Consider the following 24,969-nt stretch of genomic DNA (forward strand, 5'->3'; position numbering starts at 1 on the left):
AAAAAAAAAAAAAAAAAAAAAAAAATGAATGTTTTGTATTGATGGTTGCATAGCTATATAAATATACTAGAAATAAATGAACTGTAAACTTATAATGGGCAACTTTTTGAGATGTAAATTATACCACAATAAAGCTGTGTTTAAAAAAAGAGAAAGAAAAGATGAATGTTTTATTCAGATCACCAAGGGAATTAGAACAGGCCACAGGTGTATACATATTTTCCACTATCTGTAGGAGTTAACCTTAATACTTTTTCTGATATACTACCTCAGCTCTCCAGTACTTGTCTTAACACAGATGACACAAATTTTCCCCCAGTTTTCCCAGATAATTGGTTATTTTTATAATTGGTTATTCTATACTGAGTAATTTGAACAATCCCTCTACTTAGAACTCAGACTATAATTAAAGGCAGGAATTCGGGACTTCCCTGGTGGCGTGGTGGTTAAGAATCCACCTGCCAGTGCAGGGGACATGGGTTCAATCCCTGGTCCGTGCGCCACAACTACTGAGCCTGCGCTGTAGAGCCCATGAACCACAAGCCCCCGCTCGCCACAACTAGAGAAAGCCCACGTGCAGCAGTGAAGACCCAACGCAGCCATAAATAAATAAATAACATTTAAAAAAAGGCAGGAATTCTCCTAACGAGTATGAATTATGAAACACCAATACGGGATTTCCCTGCTAGAAATAGACTCTGAATAGTATTCACTAAGATGCATGACTGGGGCTATTTTATATACTGTTTTCTCTCAGGCCACAGGAGATGAGGCTGATAGTAACCAAAAAATGAAGTAGAGTATAAAGAGGCCTCAGTCAGTGTGTTGGGATTCACTGAGGTGAGAACCTCAAAAGGAAAATGCCTTGTAAAATACATTCAGAAGCATGTATGCAATGTATATGTACAGTTTGGAGAATAATACGAAGAAATAAACACTCATTAATTCACCATCTAGCTTTGGAAATAGAACAGTATCAAAACCTTTGAAGGCCCCTATGTATCTCTCCCAGCCCTGAGGTAATCACTATTCTACATTTTGTGTCTGGATTTTTCTTTTTTGCAAATAATTCATAGGCATGTTTTTCCAACAAATGTATTGTTTAGTTTTTTCTATTCTACATATGTATGCATTCCTAGAAAGTATAGTATCATTGCGTCTGTTCTTTGAACTTTAAATGAATGGAATCATGTTGTACGCCTTCCTTAGCTTTTTTTTTTTTTCTTGCGTTATGCGGGCCTCTCACTGTTGTGGCCTCTCCCATTTGCGGAGCACAGGCTCCGGATGCGCAGGCTCAGTGGCCATGGCTCACGGGCCCGGCCGCTCCGTGGCATGTGGGATCCTCCCGAAACGGGGCACGAACCCGCGTCTCCTGCATCGGCAGGCGGACTCTCAAGCACTGCGCCACCAGGGAAGCCCCTTCCTTAGCTTTTTTAAAATTCAAACTTATGTTGTATTCCAGTGTATGAAAATTCAACAATTTAAACATCCAAACTACTGTTAATAGGTAAGTAGTTGTTTCTAGTTGTTTTATTTTTTTAATTGTTGCTGTTGCTATTGCTATTAGCAACAATGTTGCCACAGGGAAGCCTTCCTTAGCTTTTTTAAAATTCAAACTTATGTTGTATTCCAGTGTATGAAAATTCAACAATTTAAACATCCAAACTACTGTTAATAGGTAAGTAGTTGTTTCTAGTTGTTTTATTTTTTTAATTGTTGCTGTTGCTATTGCTATTAGCAACAATGTTGCCATTAACATTATTGGATATGTGACCTGGTAAATGGGAGCAAGAATTCCCTATGTTTACACCTGATAAGCACTGGTACATAGGGTATGCACATCTTCAAGTAAGTAATGCTGAACAGTTGGTCAACTCTATTGTGCCAATTTACACTGCCACCAGCAGTGGGAGTTCCCATTAATCTATGTCTTTGACAATTCAGTTTTTATCAGTAAGGTGGGTACACATAATGGTATCTCCTGGTTTTAGTTTGCATTTCCCTAATTACCACTGTGGTTGAAGCATCTTTTCATAATTTTATTAACCACTTAAGTTTCCTCTTCTGTGAAATGCCTATACAGATGTTTGCCCATTTTTGCATCAGATTGTCTCTTATTGATTCATAGGGTTACTTATATGTTCTGGATACCAATCCTTTGTTGGTTATTTGCACTGCAAATATCTTCTCCTATGGCTTAATACTTGTGTCTCATTTACAAAAAAATCCTTCTGAGAGGTCAGAGAGATATTCTCCTATGTTTTATTCTACATGTTTTAAAGTTCTGCGTTTTATATTTCAATGCTTAATTGTTCAATCAACTAAAAGTAACAAGTATAAATTTGCATGCACCTAACAACATAATTTCTGTATAGATAAAGCAGTAATTAAAAATAAATTAATAAATCTACAAACAACTTAGGAGATTTTTAACATGCCTCTCTCTGTAATTGATAGAAGAATCAGACAATATGATTAACAAACTTGACTCAATGAACATATGTTAGAACACTGTACCAAACACCTGAGAACATCCAACAGCTGCAGGGCATTCTTTGTAAAAACACACAGAACACTGACCATATGCTTCAGTCAGAAGGAAAATTACAACAAATTTAAAAGGATTATAATCACACAAGCTATATTCTTTGACCTTAATTCATTTAAACCAGACATCGATAACAAAATAACTAATCACATGTATTTTAAATATTTTAAATGACCCATGGATCAAAAAAAACTTCTGTTGGAAATCTGAAAATATTTTGAATTGAATGATAATGAAAAATGACATCTGAAACACTGGCACACAGTTTAAAGGGAATCGATAAGTCTTATATGCACATATTAGAAAAACAAAGGATGAAAATCAGTCATCACTTTCAAGAAATTAGAAAAAGAACAGCAATTTAAAGCCAAAAAAAAAAAGTAGAAGGAAATTATAAGGGCAGAAATTAAGGAAATACAAAAGAAATATATGGGAGTCATATCAAAAATGTCATAAGTTTGTTCTTTGAAAAGTCTAATAAAAATGACAAACTTCGGGCTTCCCTGGTGGCGCAGTGGTTGAGAGTCTGCCTACTGATGCAGGGGACACGGGTTCGTGCCCCGGTCCGAGAAGATCCCACATGCCGCGGAGCGGCTGGGCCCGTGAGCCATGGCCGCTGAGCCTGCGCGTCCGGAACCTGTGCTCCGCGGCGGGAGAGGCCACAGCAGTGAGAGGCCCATGTACCGCAAAAAAAAGAAAAAAAAAGACAAACTTCTGGTGAGACTAAGAAATGAAAAGAAGGCACTAACATCAGTGACTAATATCAGAAATGGAAAAGGAACCATTGCCACAGAGCCTGCAGACATTACAAAATATTATAGAAGGTTTTATGGTCAACTTTATATCAATATTTTTGAAATTTTAGATTAAATGGACCCAACGCCAGAAAAATATAGCTTATCAAAACTGATGTAAGGCGGGGGGTGGGGAAACTATAAAGAAAACATAATTTGAACACTGGTGATATATGACTATATTGAAGAATTGTTATTTTTTAATTTTTTTCTTTTTGCCTGCACCATGCGGCATGTGGGATGTACCATGTGGGATCTTAGTTCCCAGAACAGGGATAGAAGCCCTGTCCCCTGCAGTGGAAGTGCACAGTGTTAACCACTGGACCGCCAGGGAAGTCCAATGATATTGTTTTTTAAGAAGTCTTCATCTTTCAGAGATTCCATCTGAAACATTTATAGATGAAGTGATAAAATGAGTTTTGCTTCAAAATAATAACACAGCACAACAACTTTGTTAATACTTAGGGTTTAAATTTCACAAGCACGACTGACCTGCGTCCTCCACCGAGTCCGGGGAAGCTGAGGGGCCTCCTCACAATACCAGGAGCTGCTCCTCACAGGCTGGCAGCGACGGGAACCTTCTTTCTTGTGCCTCAGACTTTCCCCGCCCATTACTCTGAGAACCAATCATGGAGCTGGCTTCGGACGTCCGACCAATCAGTGATCTCGGCTCCTGGCACCCTCCCCCACGTCCTCGCTTGTGAGGCGTGTGAGGCGGCGCCATGTTTCAAGGGCAGCGGGCTTGGTTCTGCCGCAGCGTCAGCTGCAACCTGAGGCAGTTCTGGGGTAGGAAGCTGGGCAGAAGCGGGTGGGTGAGGTGGGGAGGGGAGCACCCCCTCCTCCGTCTGGTACCTTGGCCGCAGGACACTTGATGGGCTTACCCTGTGCTCTTGCCTCCACAGTGGCCGAAGGAGGGACCATCAGTGACCCGAGGGCCGCCGATTTCTTGTTCAGCTGCGATGCCTCACACCCAGACACGCTGAGGTACCTGAAGCCCACCTGGCAGTACCTTTTGGGTCATGAGGAGCCAGGAGTTGGAGATAGAAGTTGCAGTCCACTAATAAATATTGATAATAGGAAGATACTGGAAACGAGCAAGTTTTCAGTCCAGTCCTAGATGTGCGGGGAGGAAGTAGGCGCGGGAATAGCTAACCTTTCTCCTCTCTTTTCTGCCGCAATGGCATGGCTTCCTACCTGGTCCTCAGATCTTTTCCTGAGTTCCAGTGGTGTGTTTCCATTTGAATCTCCCACATCCCCGTGGTGCCTTGAAGGACCCTCATATTCAACATGTTTAAACCAAGTCTCCTGATTGCCTTTCATACCTGTACCAGCTGCTGTGTTCTTAAACTTAAAACCTTGGTAGTTTCTTTTGAATAATAACCCCTATCACCATTAATCCATTAATTAATCCAAGTAATCCATGACCAAACACCATAGATTGTGCCCCTGTAAATGTTCTTTGTTCTTTCTGCCACTATCTTAGTACACACCGTTAATTACCTCTTACCCCCAAATCACAGTAGTCTATCTGAGAGGTTGCTCTGCCTCCAGTCTGTCCACCTGTGATCCCCCTTCACATTGCGGTCCGATTATGTTTACAAAACAGACAGGTCTGATCACCGTTCTGGCTGATCCCCATCTCACCCCTTCACTCCCCCGCCCTCAGTCTCCTGATTACCGACCAATAATTCTCTTTCCGCTCATTTATTCTGTTTTGAAATGTTGAATACATTCTTGTTCATTTCATAATTTCAAATATTTCCTTTCTTTCTCCTAGAATATATCAGAGTCTTGATTACATAGAAGATAATGCTACAGTTTTTCACGCCTGCTATCTCTCTGCAGTAGCTAATGCTGAAATAAAAAACTCGGTGGCTTTAGGTCATTTTATTCTTCCTCCTGAATGCCTTCAAAAAGGTTAGCAAAGATCTTTCATCTAATCTCTGTTAGACTGCCAAATCCAGCTATGTCACCCAACTTTACTGATCTTTGTTCTCAGAGATTTTTGTGTTTTGTATCATTTAATATAAATAGAAAAGCCTGTACTTTGGATCAGATTGCCTTGGGTGTGCATCCTCGCTTTGTTTATCATTCATTCACACGTTCACTGAGCTCTTATTGTGTGCCACGTTTCAACCAAGGTGCTGGGGATTCAGTGGTGAGTAAGATACAGATCTTGTCCTCACAGTGTTCACTGGCTAGGATCCAACACTTACTAATCTTTGTCACCTCCCGAGTTGTTTTGAGGATAAAATGAGATATAAGTAGTCTGACCTGTGAGTATATAATAAATGTTCGTTGCTAGTTTTGAATCTCACCATTATTTTTCTGGATGTTTTTCCTGATATTTCAAGATTCAGTGTGATAATAAACCCATATATTTATATTGTTCTTTATAGTATTGAAAGTACTTTCACATTAATTATTTCAGCAACCCTATCAAGTAAAGGGCAAGTGAATAAATTGCTTCTGAGATTGGTTCTTTTAGTTTTCCCTGCTTGGAACACCCTTTCTTATCCTGTTCTGTCCAAATCCTACCTATCTTTTATGGACTAACTTTAAATATCCCATTTTTGTAGGTCTTGCATTATTATCCAATTCTTGATGTGTTTTTCGATGTGTATGTGTCCATCCCTAGAAAGACAGACTGAAAGTAGTAAAAATTCCCAGCAAGCAGAGTATTTAAAAAAAAAACAAAAAAACTTGAAAAATGTTTCTATAGAAGAGCTTTGGAAACCCCAAAGATTGGGTTCCTTCTATAGTTGATGTCCTGGTGAGACCTAGTTATAATTTATAAAAATAAATTGTTCTAAGTGGTTATGCAAATAAATTAATGACTGGATAGGAGAATTGGTTTACTCAAAAACTGCAAATCAGAGAATACCCACCTTCAGGGAACTTATATTGTGGAATGACTATCTGATCTAATTTTAAATTATCACTCCTATTAAGTCTTTGTGTTTAGCATCTTACATTAAAATGCATTCAGTTTTTTTAAAAAATCTGTTTTAAATGAAAACATGATCCTTTTTAAAAATGAAAAGTATGTATTATTATTCACCTAGACCAGGATTGTCTAGTAGAAGTGTGAAAGGCAAACAAGTGTAAGCCACATACCAATTAAAAATTTTCTAGTACCCACATTAAAAATAATAAGAGATGAAGTTAATTTTAAGAAAAGTTTTATTTAACCTAATGTATCTAAAATATTATCATCTCAATATATAATCAATATTAAAATTATTGATAAATTTTACATTCTTTTTTGATACTGGATTTGAAATCCAGTGTTTATTTTAAACTTACAGCACGTCTCATTTTGGACTAGCCACACATCTCAATATGTATCTAGTCTAGTGGCTGCTATATTGGACAGCTTAGGTCTAGAGGAATGTTAACTTTTTGTCCTTGAGTGGGCTACTGTGGAAACTCTTGAGATCATTGATTTAAGATAATTTCATAGTCCTTTGACATGCTGAGCATTGTAGAATTCCTGTACTACCACGCCCACTAGACATGTTGCTCATCCAACCTCTTTTTTAACAAAGTAAATTCTTGAAGCACTCTACAGATTCAGGAATTTTATGCCTTTTATTTATTTATTTTTTTGCGGTACGTAGGCCTCTCACTGTTGTGGCCTCTCCCGTTGCGGAGCACAGGCTCCGGACGCGCAGGCTCAGCGGCCATGACATGGGCCCAGCCGCTCCGCGGCACGTGGGATCTTCCCGGACCGGGGCACGAACCCATGTCCCCTGCATCGGCAGGTGGACTCTCAACCACTGCGCCACCAGGGAAGCCCTATGCCTTTTATTTTGACTAGACAGTTGTCTTCTTTATTAATGCTTGGCCTAAGGACACTGACATCGGATGAAGATATGTATTACAGCCAAAAAAATTTACAACAATGATTCTCATAATGCACTGGAGTCATCTGGAGAGTTTGTTAGAAATGCAATTCCCCAGCTTCTCCTCAATGATCTGGTTCAATAAGAATCTGCATTTTAAATAAGTATCTTAGGTACTTTTGATGCAAGTGGAATAATACTGACTTAGAAATTTGAAACCTAAACAAAATTCAGAAAATTCTATAAAGTTACTTTTTAAAAAACAGTATTGGATTTGTTTTTCTTACTACAGAAATAAGAAGAAAAATTGGTAGTTTTATTTGGGAACAAGACCAACATTCTCTGATAGAAAAGGTAAGAGTAAATTAAGGTGCTCAATTAGAATCTACAGTTTCAAAAAATTTTGAAAGCAATGTAATCTTAAAAATGCTTACTTGTGATATGTTAGCACCAATGACCCAGAGTAAGGAACTTAAAGGACATGCTTTTATTGAACATATCTAGTTTGACATTATTTTTACACTAGTACCTTAGTAAAATTGAGATATTTTTGTATGAATAAAATTATTCACGTAAAAAACTTGAAAATTTGAAAAAACTTGAAAATCTCAGTAATATTAAGGGAGTAATAGGTACACAGTAGTTACCAGGTCTTTACTGCCAGTGTAGGTGCTATTTGATTAATTCCTGTGTTGTACCATTTGTTAAATGTTATGAATAATACCCCTTAATAAATGTGTGCAATACTGAAAGTTTTTTAGCTTTTGCCATCCTACCTCAAATTTGCCTATGCTTGTGACTTACTTCAGAATCTTTATGCAAAGCCAAATTTGGGATAATTTGAGCATCAAAAAGAATAATGGATTATAATACATTAAATTTTTTAAAATATAAATTTATTTATTTTTGGCTGCATTGGGTCTTTGTTGATGCTCACGGGCTTTCTGTAGTTGCAGCGAGCGGGGGCTACTCTTCATTGTGGTGGGTGGGCTTCTCATTGCGGTGGCTTCTCTTGTTGCGGAGCACGGGCTCTAGGCGCGCAGGCTTCAATAGTTGTGGCACGCAGGCTCAGTAGTTGTGGCTCCCGGGCTCTAGAGCGCAGGCTCAGTAGTTGTGGCGCATAGGCTTTGTTGTTCCGCGGCATGTGGGATATTCCCAGACCAGGGCTCGAACCCGTGTCCCCTGCATTGGCAGGTGGATTCTTAACCACTGCACCACCAGGGAAGCCCATACGTTAAATTTTTTTAAAAATCCGTGATTCCATAGTGATACTCCAAAAGCATAAAGAAAGACAAAAGGAAGAACAGAGGAAGGAAAGGAGGAAGAAAGGTGGAAAAGGAAGAAGGAAGGAAGGAAGGAAAGGGTGGGATAAGGGAAAATTTCCTTTCAGAATAAAAGGTAATAAACGAAGAAAGGATGATAGAATAGAAAATTCACACTGTACCACCCCCAGTAAAATAATTGGTTTAGGCAAGTGTCATTAATGGGTGTTAAAATCATGATCTAAAATGATCACTTCATTGATGATTACTTATTAATTACAAAGGCAAGCAATGCTTGTACCTTTACAATGGAGGGACCTGGCAGATGCCACCATAACCAACTGATAAAATTTAGCATCACCAATATTGGAACAACCTCTTGTTATGTTCAGCTCGATGTGATATAATAAAAAGTACACAATATAGGGAATTCTCTGGGGATCCAGTGGTTAAGACTCGGCACTTTCACTGCCATGGCCCCGGTTTGAATCCTGGTCGGGGAAATAAGATCTCGCCCACCTCATGGTGCCAAAAAAAGAAAAGTACACAACATTATCTTGTAGTGTTCTTGTTCAAAACTGTGAATCTAATCATGAGTAAATACTCAGATAATTCCAGATTATGGAACATGTCACAAAGCAACTAACTGGCTTAGACTCTTTAAAACAATGTCATAAAAAACCAAAAAAAACAGGGAAGACTGTTCTAGATTGAGACATAAGAACCAAATGTGATGTATGAACCTTGAATGGATTCTGGATTTTTTAATTTAAAAAAAGGTAAAAAAGAAATTTTGAGAACAGTTGGAAAAATTTAAATATGCGATGTATATATTAGGTGATATTGAGTTAACGTTAATTTTCTTAATTATGATAGTGGTATTAAAATGATAAAAGAATGTTGTTTTTTTTTAGAAAATGCATGCTAAAGATTGAGTGAAATGTCATAATATCTGCAGATATTTTCAAATGGTCCAGCAAAAATAAAAAATGAGAGAGAGAGGGCATGCAGGGTGGCAAAAATGTTAACACTTCGTGAATCTGGGCAAAAGGTATATAGTACTTATTGTATAATTCTTTAACTTTTCAGTAAGCTTGAATTTTTTGAAAATAAAAAGAGAGAAAATCTCTATGTCTAAAACCCAGCAATTAATTTATGCATTTTGTTTTCCTTTCTTTACCTTATTTCTTCCCGAAGTGTCATCATCTGAAAATAATAGCTCTTTTAGTATCGTTGGCTATGTTGTACTAAGGATCAAATATCTAATCCTTGACTTGTCAGAGTGTTTCCAGGGACATGAGTGGTGGTAGAATGGTTATTATTTGGTAATAATTATTGAGTATACCGAAAGGCCCTTAAAGTTCATTAATTTAATCATTCTGTTTTAGAAATGAGAAAACTGAGGTAAGAAGGTAAAGACCTGACTTAATTCACATAACCAGATATTAGCAAAGTGGAACCAGATTTTCTCAGTTCCAACCCAATCCAATGTTTTTTTCTACTAAAAAATTAGTAGCACATGCCTGTACTGACTGTTGACTCTAGAAATTGTATGATTATACGATAAAGGATTTTGTTCTTTCAAATATTGATTGATGTTGAATATTATCCAATTATAATAATGTAACCATGGAATATGTAAGTAGAAGGTACTTCATCCGATGGCAATAATAAGGGTAAATCTGGGGACTTCACTGATGGTCCAGTGGTTAAGAATTCGCCTTCCAATACAGGGTATGTGGGTTCAATCCCTGGTCAGGTAACTAAGATCCCACATGCCACGGGCAACTAAGCTCTAGAGCCCAAGTGCCACAGCTAGAGAGAAGCCACAGACAAGCCTTCACGCTGCAACCAAGACCTGACGCAGCCAAATAAAGAAATAAATATTTTTTATAAAGGGTAAACCTGGAAGGTAATTTGGGGAACATTATTATTGTTTGGAGTGGATTTGTGACCCAAATATAGAAATTTCCTAATGGCATATTAAGTAAATATATTATGTGATAGGTACCAGTATCTGAGGTCAGTCACTTTCACATAATCTTTTGGAAAAGCTTAATATACATTTAGTTCTTTTGTAACTTCATAGCTAAATACTCCACTTTAATTTTGAAGGGGAAACTTAATTTGTTCAGCTTACTTCATACTTTTGATTTGTAGCTCACAGGAAGCCTAGGAGTTTTCAAGTCAAGGATTTTAAGAAAGTTTAAATTAATAATACTTTTTTTGGTTTCCTTATTTTTTGAAACTAAAAAGTAATATGACCACATTAGGGAAAATTTCAAAAAATCAAAAAGAGAATAAAATCAGTCAGTTTTACTATCTAATACAAGCACAGCTGATATTTTAAAAATCCTGGTCTTCTTTCTTTACCTATCTCTAAAAATATATAATATAATTCTGTGTGTGTATGTGTGTGTGTACAAAATTTTGTGAGTTTTTCCCACCAAACTAGATGGGATGGAGCTGAGTGTATAAATATTTTTGTGACTCTTGATATATATTGCCAATTTTTTTCTTTACTTTTTAAAAGAAATTATTGATTGCATCATTGGTGTGCTGATTTTTTAAAATGTCATTTCTTTTGCTCTCCACAGCATGATGAAGTAACACCAAACGAAATAAAGTCTCTTAGGGAAAGCAGTGTACTAGCAACAGATCACAAAAAAGAATTATCTAAAAGGTACTGAATTTGTATACTTCACTGATATTCAATTAAGTATAGACACCTTTGAACACTGTGTGTTTATCTCATTTAATTTTCACAGTCATCTTATGAGATTGATATCATTATCACCATTGCCATTTTATAGAAAAAGAGATCAAGTATATATAGATTAAGTAATTTGCCCAAAGTCTTACAAACTTTTATTAAATGGGGAGAAGCAGGATTTGAACTGGGTCAGTCTAATTCCAGAATGCATGCATTTAACTATTATGCTAGACTATCCTTGCAGAAAATAAACAAAAAATTTATGTATATTTTGATCACTGTTACATTATTTTTAAACTATGTATTATAATAAGAAAGAAAGAAATATTAGCAGTAATTTTATTAGGATTGGAAGTTCTGGGTGATTTCCCCCTTTCCTTCCCAAATTGTTCGTAAAGTGGCTACTTTGGTTTAAGAAATTTAAATTATATCTTAAAAGACAAACAGAGGGCTTCCCTGGTGACGTAGTGGTTGAGAGTCCGCCTGCTGATGCAGGGGACACGGGTTCGTGCCCCAGTCTGGGAAGATCCCACATGCCGCGGAGCATCTGCGCCCGTGAGCCATGGCCGCTGAGCCTGCGCGTCTGGAGCCTGTTGCTCCGCAACGGGAGAGGTCACAACAGTGAGAGGTCCGCGTACCGCCAAAAAAAAAAAAAAAAAAGACAAACAGACATGGACTTGCCATTGTGTTAGGTCCAATCTCTGAGAGGCCCCCTTGTTTCAGACTTACTCATTATCTAGTCCTAATTCTGTATTTTCCAGTTCAGTGGTTTTCAGATGTTCATAGGGAGCATTAACTATATGAAAGTCTGGTATTTAGCTGCTGAAATAAAAATGATCTTTCTTCAATATAAGAATTAATGAGTTTAATTTATATAGTTTTTTAATTTTAAGTTTTTTCCCATAATTTTTTATACCTTTTGTACCCCCTGTTTTTCTTTAATTTGAAATAAGTTATTATCTGATTTAACACAAAGTTTTATATTTAATTATTTTAAGTTTAGTAAACTATTGCTTCATGGTCCTATGACTTCTAGATAATCCACCACTTGGGTTTGAGTATCCATATTCTAGGTCTTTGGGATCTCTACGTATAGCACTCCTTTGAACTTGTTATGGTTTCTGAGATAAGAAACTGGTAAGGAGAGGAAGAAAAATGAAATAGAAGTAGGAGAAAATGGTTATCCTAAGTGACCTTATAAGAGAAGAATGGGAAATAGAAATTAAAAAGTAAAGTAACTCCCAGTGATTCACTTGGCTTGGAAAGACATCAGATATATATATATATATATATATATATATATATTTTTTTTCAAGAAATGGTTGTCCTGGGACTTTCCTGGAGGTCCAGTGGTTAAGACTCCACTCCCAATGCATGGGGCCCAGGTTTGATCCCTGGTCACGGAACTAGATCCTGCATGCTGCAACTAAGAGCCTGAATGCTGCAACTAAAATATCCCACATGCCACAACTAAAGATCCTGAGTGCTGCAACAAAGACCTGGCACAAGCAAATAAATTAAAAAAAAAAAAAGAATTTAAAAAAAAGAAAAAAGAAATGGTTGTCCTGCAAAATGCAGACGCATAAGGAAAAGATTGATAATATGACTACCAAAAATATTTTAAACTTGCACATGGAAATAAAAATACCATAAACCAAGACAAAAGAAAAATATACACTTGAAAAAGTATTTGACAAAGGCTATTTTCCTTAATATACAAAGAGGGCTTACAAATCTGGGGAAAATATGTCCAGTATTTTCCAATAACAACAATGAAAATAGACAAAGTAGGTGTCTACTTAGAGCCTTTTTCTTTGTAGAACCACCAGAGGGTGCAGTGCAAACATAGATAAAATACACTTTGTCCCTACTCGAAGTTTATTTTTTTGGCATGCTACTAGTGATAGTGAACACTAAGTGGTGAGCTAGTTTTTGAACACTTGCCAAATACAAAACATTTGTGAGCTAAGCAGTTCACAGTATTTCATTTGATTCTCACAACCTTATAAGATAGTTAAATAGCATTAGCCTCATTTTACATTTGAGGAAACAGGTTCAGAGAGCTAAATAATTCACCCAATATTATTTAAGTAGTGAACATAATTTGACACCGACTCCAGCTGATCCAGAGTCCAAACTCTTAATCACTATGCTGTTTTCCTTTACCAGTAAGTTCCCAGATCTTCTGAAAATGGCATGAATTTTTGCTTATTTTTCTTGTTCTTAATTATTTTATTATAAATATAATGCATGTAATTTGTCAAGATGGAAAATGCTAAAAAAAGAAAAACTACTAAAAAAGAAAAGAATAAAGAAAATTTAAATTATAAGCAAACCCACCACTCAAATAACCACCATCAACATTAGTACATTTCTTGCTAGCTTTCTACAGACATACACATTAAGTAGAGTTGAGGTCAGACTGCAGATATAGTCTGTCTCTTGATTTTCCATTTAATATTCTATGGGCAGTTCCCCATTCTGAAAAACCTTATTTGATATGATTTGTAATGGCTGTATATGGCATTTAATCTTATTGTCTGTTTAACCACCTTCCTTTAATTTTTTTAAAAAAAATTTACAATTTGTTACTCTTGCAGCACCTTCATGAACATCTTTTTAAAACTAAATCTTTCTCTACTTTTTAGATTTTTTTTTTCTTTTGGCCGTGGCACATAGCTTGTGGGATCTTAGTTCCCCAACCAGGGATAGAACCCGGGCCCTTGGCAGTGAAAGCACAGAGTCCTAACCACTGGACCACCAGGGAATTCCCTTGATAATTTTCTTCATGTAAATTCTCAGATGTGGAATTTACGGTATTAATGAGGTATGAGTGTTTTTAAAGGCCATGATGCCTATTGTCAGTTGCTTCCCTCAAAAGTACAAATTTAAAACTGCCACCAGTGTTGGTCTCACCACATCCTCATCAGTATATTGAGTATTAATAAGAAGGCTTGTGCTAATTTAATAGATGAAAAATAGCATCTTGTTTTTTGTGGGTTTTTTTTTGCGGTACGCGGGCCTCTCACTGCTGTGGCCTCTCCCGTTTCGGAGCACAGGCTCCGGATGCGCAGGCTCAGCGGCCATGGCTCACGGGCCTAGCTGCTCCACGGCATGTGGGATCTTCCCGGACCAGGGCACGAACCCGTGTCCCCTGCATCGGCAGGCAGAATCTCAACCACTGTGCCACCAGGGAAGCCCAGCATCTTGTTTTAATTTGCATTTTTCTTTGATTACTAGTAGGTTTGAATCTTTTTGAATTTATTAGCATTTTACATTTTCTTTTCTGTGACTTGTTTTTATCCTTTCTCCATTTTCTATTGGGAGTCTTATTGCTTTTCTTATCAACTTGTCTGACATTTTTAGCTATATTATCCTTTTGCCAGTTTGTCACATTATTTCCTCAGATTGTTCTCTGGCTTATATTTTTTAGAGATACAAGCTTTGAGTTTTTACATTGTTAAACTAATCACTTTTCCTTTATTATTTCTTCTATCGCTTTTATGTTCAGAAAAGTCCTTTCCCATTCAGGTATCAAATTGGTTTTTAATTCTGCAGATATTTATTTTGATGTATAGTGATAGGTGAAGATCGAAGTTTATTTTTGTCTTACAAATAAGAATTTTCCACCAGTTTTTTAAGAATAAATCTATCTCCAACTGATGTGATTTCCATTCTCATATGTTGTGTTTAATGTGTCTGGAGATCTTTTTTTAGACTATTTGTTTTATTCCATTAATCTATGGATGTATTTTGATATCAATACAATATTCTTTTAAGTTATATAACTTTATGTATTTTAATACCTGACAAGGCAAGTAAATACCAAACTCATTACTCTCCTTTTATTTATTTATTTATTTCAAATGATACTGTTTATATGTGGAATCTAAATGATACTGTTTATATGTGGAATCTAAAAAAATGATACAAATGAACTTATATGCAAAACATAAACAGACCCACAGACATAGAAAGCAAACTTATGGTTACCAAAGGGGAAGGGTGGGGGGAGGGATAAATTAGGAGCATGGGATTAACAAACACACTATACTCTATATAAAACAGATCGTCAACAAGGACCTACTGTATAGCACAGGGAATTTTTTTTTTTAACATCTTTATTGGAGTATAATTGCTTTACAACGGTGTGTTAGTTTCTGCTTTATAACAAAGTGAATCAGTTATACATATACATATATCCCCATATCTCTTCCCTCTTTCACCTCCCCCCCTCCCACCCTCCCTATCCCACCCCTCTAGGTGGTCACAAAGCACTGAGCTGATCTCCCTGTGCTATGCGCCTGCTTCTCACTAGCTAGCTATTTTACATTTGGTAGTGTATATATGTCCATGCCACTCTCTCACTTTGTCTCAGCTTACCCTTCCCCCTCCCCATGTCCTCAAGTCCATCCTCTAGTAGGTCTTCATCTTTATTCCCATCTTGCTCCTAGGTTCTTCATGACCTTTTTTTTTTTTTTTTTTTTTTAGATTCCATATACATGTGTTAGCACATGGTATTTGTTTTTCTCTTTCTGACTTCACTCTGTATGACAGACTCTAGGTACATCCACCTCACTACAGATAACTCAACTTCATTTCTTTTTATGGCTGAGTAATGTTCCATTGTATATATGTGCCACATCTTCTGCATCCATTCATCTGTTGATGGACACTTAGGTTGCTTCCATGTCTTGGCTATTGTAAATAGACCTGCAATGAACATTGTGGTGCATGACTCTTTTTGAATTATGGTTTTCTCAGGGTATATGCCCAGTAGTGGGATTGCTGGGTCGTATGGTAGTTCTATTTTTAGTTTTTTAAGGAACCTCCATACTGTTCTCCATAGTGGCTGTATCAATTTACATTCCTACCAACAGTGCAGGAGGGTCCCCTTTTCTCCATACCCTCTCCAGCATTTATTGTTTGTAGATTTTTTGATGATGGCCATTCTGACTGGTGTGATACTCTCCTTTTCAAAATCTCTTCCTTAGTTCTTCATGCCTACTTATTATTTTTCTATTTTCAAATTTTAATTATTTTTTAGGAAATATATTCATATGGTTCAAAATCCAAGACACACAAAAGGGGAAACTATGAAATATACTGGCTCCTAGATAGCCAGTTTCCCTCTCAGAGGCAACCAATGTTATCAGTTTCTTATATATGCATATACTACTTCACAAATAGTAATATTCTATAAACATTGTTCAGCACCTTGCCTTTTTTCTCTTAATAATTTACCTTGGAGATCATTCCATATTACTACATAAAGAGCTTTTTCATTTTTGTGCTGTGTAGTATTTTATTGTATGGATTTACCATAATTTATTTAACTAGTCTTCTATTTTACTGGACTTTCAGGTAATTTCTAAGTTGCTGTTAAAAACAGTGCTTCAGTGATTGATCATGTAATGTCATTTTGCATGTGTGCGAGTGTCTTTAGGGTAATTCTTAGAAGGGGAATTGCTAGGTCAAAAGGCATATACATTTTGTATCCTTGATACAATCATTGTCAAATTGCCCTCCATAGAGGTTAAACCAGTTTACATTCCTATTGTTTGTGTATTTAAGTACCTTTTCCAGGCTAGGGTAACCAGCCATCCAGGTTTGCTTGGGACTGTCCTGCTTTTAGCACTGAAAAGCCCATATCCTGAGAAACCCCTCAATCTAGGGTAAACTGGGATGGTTAGTCACCATTCTTTCTTCTATACTTTCTCCAACACAGTGTGCTAACATATGTTTTGGTCTTTCCTAATCTGATAGATATAAAGTGGTATCTCACTCTAGTTTTTTGTCTGAAGTGCCATTATGAGTGAGGTTGAATGCCTTTTCATATGGTTAAGAACCATTTATAGTTCCTATTCTGTGAAGTGTTTGTTCATATCCTTTGCACGTTTTTCTATTGACTTATTTTTTTGCAAGAACCCTTTACGTTTAGGAGAATGAATTTTTTGTGAAATAAATTACAGTTATTAGCTTATGTTTGTCTTTTGACTTTAAAAATGTTGGGTTTTGCATGCAGAAATTTTTTACTATATGTATTCATTCTTATTTATATTTTCTTTAATGGCTTTTTGAGTTTTATGTCATAATTAGGAAAGTCTTCTCTAAGATTACTATTATTTTGCTATGGTTTCTTCTTAGTGATTTCTTTATTTTTAAATTCAAATCTTTGATACGTTTGGAATATATCTTGGTGTAAGATATGAGGTGGCGATCCACCTTCCTTTTTTTTTCAGATAGTTACCTACTCTTGGCTATTGATTGAATAATTCATCTTTTCCCCCACTCTACTGAAATGCCACCTTTATCCTAGGTTAAATCCACATAAGTATCTGGGTCTATTTCTGGACTTTATATTCTATTCCATTAATTTGTCATGCAACAGTGCCACTCTGTTTCAGTTGTTTATAATATGATTTAATATCTAGAGCTAGTTCCTCCTCCTTACTCTTTTCCAAATTTTCTTAGTTAACTATTCTTCCTGGTTTACTTTTCCATCTGAGTTTTGGAACCAGCTTGTTCATATTAAAACAAAAACTTCTGTTGTTATTTTTAGTGACATTACAAAAAAATATAGATTAATTTAGGGAGACTTTGATGCTGAATCTTCCTATCTGAGAAAATGGTATTTTTTTCCTTACTTGTTCAAGTTTTCTTTTGTGGCCCTTAAAAAACACTTTCATATTTCCTTCATATAAATCTTATACTTCTTTTAAGATTATTCCTAGGTATTTTTTTCATTCTATTGTAAATTTGTTCTTGCCTCCTATTAGATCTTCTAACATGTGATTGTTCATGTGAATTTTAGAATTATTTTTTTCTTAAACACTAAAATCCCTTTGGGATTTTATTGAGAATTGTATTAAAGGTTGAGAAGAATTGATGTCTTTATAATTTTCAGTATTCCTATCCAAGACAATGCTTTTTTGTTTTTCTTTATTTTTCTTTTCTATATCTTAGTAAAGTTTCCTGATTTTTCTACAGATAGAATCAGAAACTGCTTATTATGTTATTCCTAGATTTTTATGAATTTTGTTGCTATTGAGGATTGGATCATTTCTTCCTTCATTAGTTATTGCTGACATAGAAAAGTCATTTATTTGGGGGTATTTGTCTTATATTTACCCACTTGGAATCTTTAAGATTCTAAAAATATTTCAGTTGATTCTCTTGGCTTTTCAGGGTACACGTTTATATCATTTGTTAATAATGAAACTATTTCTTCTTCTGTTTCACTATATAACTCTTCCATTTCACTAGATATCTCTTACACTTCTTTCTCTCCCCTCCCTCAGCTCTTTTTGCTTGGCCAGAAATTTTAGAGCCATGATAAATAATAACAATGATAATGGGTATCCTTGTTTAGTCCCTGAGTTTTCTGGGAACATTGTTTTGCTTTATTTGTAGGATCTTATCCTAACTGAGCTATGGTTTCTTTTAGAAGAGTTTAGATGAACTCTAACTTTTAAACAAATTGAAAGTAAAACCTTTGTTATCACTCAGTGTAATTTTAGAATTTTTAGGAAAATAAATTTAAGGATGACTCCAATTTTTTATTAAGGTTTTTATTTTCATACAGTTGTATTATCTATGGATTATATGTAGTCTAAATATAGTAAATTGTTATTTGGTAGTTAGAAAATAGGATATTTTAGTTGAAAACTGCTTAGCTCTTTAAAAATTAGAATATAATTAATTATATACTATACAACCACACTCAGAATAATTTAACTTTTTTTCTTTTTAACTCACAAGTCACTTAGTATACCTCATGATTTTCCCAGACATCATTTTTTATTTATTTTAAAGTGTGGAAATACGAATTAATAGAGTTCCAATTATTTGAACACTGAATAATAATAAATGCTGTGATTATTTAAAATGGAGTCTTTTCTTTGAACATATTTGAGATTACATATGTATATCTGTTTTTTATCTAATTATAAAGTATTATTGCATTATTATACTTTCAAAAATATTGAGAAAAAGACCCACGTCTGTATTTACTCAGTAAATATTTGTTTTATATGAAGCAGCCCAGAAAGCCAAAAATATCTATATGGGCCCTTGTATTACTTAGAAGCACAAAGAAGTTTGTAGTTAACGTTTTCACCCAGTAAGACTGAAGTCTGATCACAGAGCAATTAGATTGCTATGTATATTGCCTGGAATCATTTCTCATTTGTAAAACAAGTCCAAAAAAATATAAACATGACTTTCTATATGTTTCTATATTTTATAGCACAGAAAAGCATTTTATAAAGACTCCAGTTGTAGAAAAGCAGATGTACTTCCCTCTTCAGAATTATCCAGTGAACAACATGGTAACAGGTAATTTAAAATAAAATTTAGAGTCAACCCAAGTAGGGAAGAAACAAGGGAATATTTTGTACAAAGTAGAGTCCCCTCTATTATACATGCTAATAGAAGACATCATTCACACGTTAAATAAATTAATCTGCAGAACTAATCCAAAGGTAGGCCCCATATTTTCTGTGTTAAAATGCTGGTCTGTCCTGCCCCTAGATGTAGAGAATAGACTTGAGGACACGGGGAGGGGGAAGGGTAAGCTGGGACGAAGTAAGAGAGTGGCATGGACATATATACACTACCAAATGTAAAATAGATAGCTAGTGGAAAGCAGCCACATAGCATAGGGAGATCAGCTCAGTGCTTTGTGGCCACCTAGAGAGGTGGGATAGGGAAGGTGGGAGGGAGGCGCAAGAGGGAGGAGATATGGGGATATATGTATATGTGTAGCTGATTCACTTTGTCATAAAGCAGAAACTAACACGCCATTGTAAAGCAATTATACTCCAATAAAGATGTTAAAAAAAAATCCTGGTCTATGGGTAAGGTGAAAACACACTCCTGTTTACATAAGACAGTCCCAATTTATGTGTGTTGTCCTGGCATTAGTGTTTACTCTTTTTTATTTTTTTTAACATCTTTATTGGAGTATAATTGCTTTACAATAGTGTGTTAGTTTCTGCTTTACTCTTAAGTGTCCCAATTTGGAAGATTAATTGTATGGACAATTCTAATTATAGTTTCCTTTGAGAATCTGATGAAACATAAGTCCCTTTCCCTAAGCAAACACACACACAAACATAACACACAAATTTACATGTAATTTAAAGAGGCTCACATATGCCCAGAAGCCCTTTCATGGATCACCCAGGTGTCAATGGACTCCATATTTGGGTTTCCTAGTGCCCAACATAAAGAGAAGACAGATAACTGAGGCTGACATTGAGAGGGTGCAAACAAGGGAACTAGTTGAAAAGTGACCATTGGGATTTGGATAGTGCTACATGAGGTGAGATAAGGAAATAATATTTGGATAATTTGATCTGGGTAGTATTCAGCAGGGTCATCGATAATTTTAAAAATAGAGGTTTTAAAAAATTAAAACACTGCAATTAAAAAGTATAGGCTTTTTGACATTTCATTATAAAATCATTTGTACATTTATCATTTTCTCTTTATTTAGCAGTGTCAAAACTACCTCTTGCAGCTAGTTCACAAATTCCTAAATGTCTTGTCTCATATTACTGTTCCTTCTAACCAATTTGTCTAGCCATTTGTTTTATTTTTTTTTTCTTCTGTTCATTTGAGTGATGTAAAATAGCTTTCAGAAAAGCACTTCAAAAAGAACGTTTAATGTGTAGTTTTGGGCTGAGTGTTGGAGACATCAAAGAAAACTTCTATCCAACTGTGATAGTAGAAAAGTCAGTTTTGGAACTCTTAGGAGCAATTAGTTGACTCCAAAGGACAATGAACTAAGTAGAAGTACAGTTGACCTTTGGACAACATGGGTTTGAACTATGAGGGTCCACTTATAAGAGGATTTTTTTCAATAATAAATGCTACAGTTCTACATAATCCTCAGTTGGTTGAGTTTGTGGATGTAGAACCACAGATAAGAGGAACCTTGAATCCCCAGGACTAGCTATATATTATAGGTGGATTTTCGACTACAGGGAGGTTGGCACCCTTAACCCCAACCTTACTGGTGAGTCAACTGTACTTAAGTACTAAGACTGGGAGTAGCTGATTGCTGCCTAGATTTATCCTTACACCTACATATTCAGATAAAGTTTAGGTACCTTAAACCACGGTTGTGGTATAGTACTGGTATTGATCTTGCTTCAGGCAACTCCATCACCAGGTACTAAATATCTTTTGTTCATTTGGACTTACCAAGTGTTTGATAACACATTATAAAGATCAATGATTAATATTAAAATCAGCCACACAATAAAGACAAATGCTTAGATTTGGACAAGTAACAATGTTGCTCTATGTTTCATTGCCATCTGACTGTTCAAAAAGACATGACAGTGTTATAAAAAAAAAAAACTAAAAAAGAACTGTAAAAATAATCAATAGTAGAATCTTTAAAGTATAATTTTAACCTGTGGTAAGCTGGTATTGATTTTATCAGTAGAAGTAAAATTTTTGATTTTTTTAATTTGTGCAATTGAATAATTATCTTCCTTCTTTATATTTCTAAATTAAATTTTAAAATAACACTTTCTTGGAAGAAAGCTTCATTTTTTAAAAGATAATTCAGGGACTTCTCTTGTGGTCCAGTGGTTAAGACTCCATGCCCCTTAAGACTCCATGCTTCCATTTCAGGGGGCACGGGTTTGATCCCTGGTTGGGGGACTAAGATCCTGCACGGTATGGCCAAAAATAAATAAATAAATAATAATTCATTTGTCTTTATTTTTGATGTGAAGTGACAGTCCTTCCTTTTTTATCATGCCCATCTGCTTGTACAGGAAGAAATAACTTCTTATTGGGAAAATCATCTTGTGTTAATTGAAAATTAGTGAGTGAGAGTTCTAATTTAGGCAGTGGTATCAATTTTTGTGACTATACCTTGACTGTCTCTTCCTCAAAATGGGTTGAGTTCAACTCAGTGCATGTTAAATCTCTTAAAATAAAACTAATTAGATGTTTGGTTTTAGAAAGTACAAGTTGGACTATACTGTAGAACAGGGTTTCTCAGTCCTGGAACTGCTGGCATTTTAGGACAGGTATTCTTTGTTGGAGAGGGCAATCCTGGCCAGTGCCCACTAGATGCCAGTAGTATCCCATCCAGAAACCTTCCCCCACCCCCGTGACCCCTAAGTTGTGACAACCAAAAATATATACAGGCATTACCAATGTCCCATAAAATATCAACGGATTTTTTTTTTGGTCTGTTTTTTGTTTTTGACTGGAATTAAATCCTCTAGGTCTGATATCACTGGTTATTACCCATGATAAAAAGTTATGATTAACAGCTACATGTGTGATTAATAAAAGGAAAAATATTACTAATAATGATAAATATCTTGCAGGCAAAAATTTTTAAACAAAAATTCTGATAATTAAAAGTTTGGGAACTTATAGTAGATACTGTATTAATTATCTATTGCTGTGTAACAAATTGCTCCAAAACTTAGCAGCTTAAAACAATGGGCACTTACTATTACATAGTTTCTGAGGGCCAGGAATCCTGGAGCATCTTAGTTGGATACTTCTGTCTCATAATCTCTAATAAGGTTGCAGTCACGTTGTTTGCCAGGCTGCAGTTATTTCAAGGGACAGCTGGGACTGGAAAATCCATTTCAAAGCTCATGCATGTGGTTGTTGGCAGGCCTTGGATTTTTGCTGGGTTTTGGCAAAAGGCTTAGACTCCTCACCAAGTGGACTTTTCCATAGGGCTGTTCACAACATGGTAGCTTTCTTTCCTCAGAGTGTGAAATGCAAGTGGGAGAAAGACTGTGCCCAAGACATACAGAAGCCATGTCTTTTTTATATCCTATTCTCAGAAGTGACATATCATTACTTCTGCCAAGTGCTGCTGGTCCTATAGACCAACCCAAGTACAAAGTAGGAGGAGACTACACAAATCCGTGAATACCAGGAGACAGGGATCATTCAGGGCCATCTCGGGGGGCCTGGCTACCACAGACTCATATGGAATTGTCCACCAAGAATGCCTTTCCTAAGAACTCTCTTTTCTTCTTCCCAATTCATTTGGGTTGCATTTTCTAAAACATGAGCTTGCTCCTACCCGCAACAGTTGGTTTGGGAGTGAATGCCTGATCTGAGCTGGGCCAATCACAGTTCTTTGTCTGGATTTCTAGACATGGAATGCAACAAGTCATGTCATTCTTATTCAAGTGACCATAGCTCTAAGATATAAAGCTTAAGAGCTATCAGCGGGCATGTTTTTTACCGTGTACGGAAAGCCAGCTTGTGTCAAGAGAGGAAAATGAAACTGACATGCAGAGGAAAAAACTTGCAGTTAGTGACATGGCCATGAGAGCTGGTGCTAGTTATTTCTGACTCCCAGCAATATGTTTGTTATTTCCGACTCCCAGCAATATGTTTGCCTTCCTCGTAGTTTGACTGATATGGCAATGTCCTTCCAGTAAACTCCCCTTTTGTTTAAGCTAGTTTAAATTGGGTGTATGTGAACTTCAGCCTAAAGTCCTAACTACTCCAAAACTGCTACAATAATCCATTTTTATGCATAAATGTCCTATCCTTCTTTACCTTACAGGAATATTTTTATTAATATGGTAATTATTTAAAATTTTTGTATCCTCATATATATCTTTAGAAACTTCACAGTGTATATGTGCAATTAATTAAACATTAATATTTTTATGTACTAGTTTATTTTACATAGAAATCTAGCCGTTAGGCAAAGACCATGAACAATATGGAGTATAGTAATTGTGCTTTAAAAGATTTTCTGAAGTAAATGGCTATGATTGAAATATCTTTAAAGATACGAGTCTATTTTATATGATTGGCTTCATAGTTAATTTATTAACTGTGAATTTATTATCTATTATTATAAACAGTCAAACTGTATAGATAACCTGGTGATAATGGTGGTGGTCTAAATTCAATCATCCCTGAGCTCTACCAGAATTTTTTTCATACAGTATCTACTTTTAAGCCAGGTTTCAACTTTAGTATAAACCACAAACACATATTACACATGAAACATTATCACTCAGATGAGCAACTGCTATCAAGGAAATATTGCTTAAAGTCGTTGAGTCCTTAAGCTCTCCCCATTCTAGGTTTCCTTTTTGATTCTCATATCTATTTCAGATTATTAATGACATCAGAATTATTCACACCTGTAACCTTTGTTGACCAAGCAGTGATAACAATTTTCCTATTGATTTTTTAATAAAGACTGTTATCTCAGTGTTAGCAGTGCAGGAAAGTGTCGCTTGCTGTACTAAGGAAGATGAGCTAGCTGTTTGTGCTGTGAGTAGCTAGTTGGATAGGTAATTCTAAGTGATTACATTCTAAGCCAGACACATGTCCCAGTTATTTTGGTCTAGGTACTTTTATGTTCCATCCCTAACCTGTACATCACACTCTCTGTAGTCAAAGTGGCAAATCAAGAATCTGTGTTTTAAAAGGAGGTAGAAGCCTGGGGGGATAGTGGTGAAGGCGGGAGGAAGGTGTTCCCTGATAATTATCAAGTTTCACGGAGAATCTTCTCACTGGTATTTCTTCTTTTTACATCTTTTCTAAAAACATTCTTTGGGAATCTTATCTAATAAATCAAAGACATTGAAAAGCACATAATATGATAGAATTTCCTATATATATATTTTATTCTGTAGGTTATATATCAATTGATGCCATGAAGAAATTTCTTGGGGAGCTACATGACTTCATTCCTGGAAGTTCAGGTTATTTGGCATACCATGTTCAAAATGAAATTAACATGTCTGCTATAAAAAACGAATTGAAGAGGAAATACTAAGTTAAA

At 35.8% G+C, this 24,969-nt stretch overlaps 1 protein-coding gene across 1 annotated transcript; it reads left to right on the forward strand.

The window, feature by feature from the left end:
* The first annotated feature begins 4,042 nt into the window (after positions 1–4,042).
* On the forward strand, positions 4,043–24,969 carry TERB2 (telomere repeat binding bouquet formation protein 2). The gene is made up of 7 exons (XM_007467011.1): positions 4,043–4,128; positions 4,245–4,326; positions 5,120–5,259; positions 7,480–7,541; positions 11,047–11,132; positions 19,411–19,499; positions 24,821–24,969. The coding sequence occupies exons 1-7, from the start codon at positions 4,065–4,067 to the stop codon at positions 24,961–24,963; spliced, it is 666 nt and encodes a 221-aa protein (XP_007467073.1). The 5' UTR covers positions 4,043–4,064; the 3' UTR covers positions 24,964–24,969.

This window comes from Lipotes vexillifer, unplaced genomic scaffold (genome assembly GCF_000442215.2).
Source record: "Lipotes vexillifer unplaced genomic scaffold, Lipotes_vexillifer_v1.1 scaffold1010, whole genome shotgun sequence".
Classification (NCBI taxonomy): domain Eukaryota; kingdom Metazoa; phylum Chordata; class Mammalia; order Artiodactyla; family Lipotidae; genus Lipotes; species Lipotes vexillifer.

Excerpts from the sequence above, each read along its gene's own strand:
- TERB2 (XM_007467011.1), top strand. The coding sequence starts at position 4,065 with ATGTTTCAAGGGCAGCGGGCTTGGTTCTGCCGCAGCGTCAGCTGCAAC. Across the intron at positions 4,327-5,119 it reads TCACACCCAGACACGCTGAG|AATATATCAGAGTCTTGATT; the intron begins GTACCTGAAGCC and ends TCTTTCTCCTAG. Across the intron at positions 5,260-7,479 it reads TCCTGAATGCCTTCAAAAAG|AAATAAGAAGAAAAATTGGT; the intron begins GTTAGCAAAGAT and ends TTCTTACTACAG.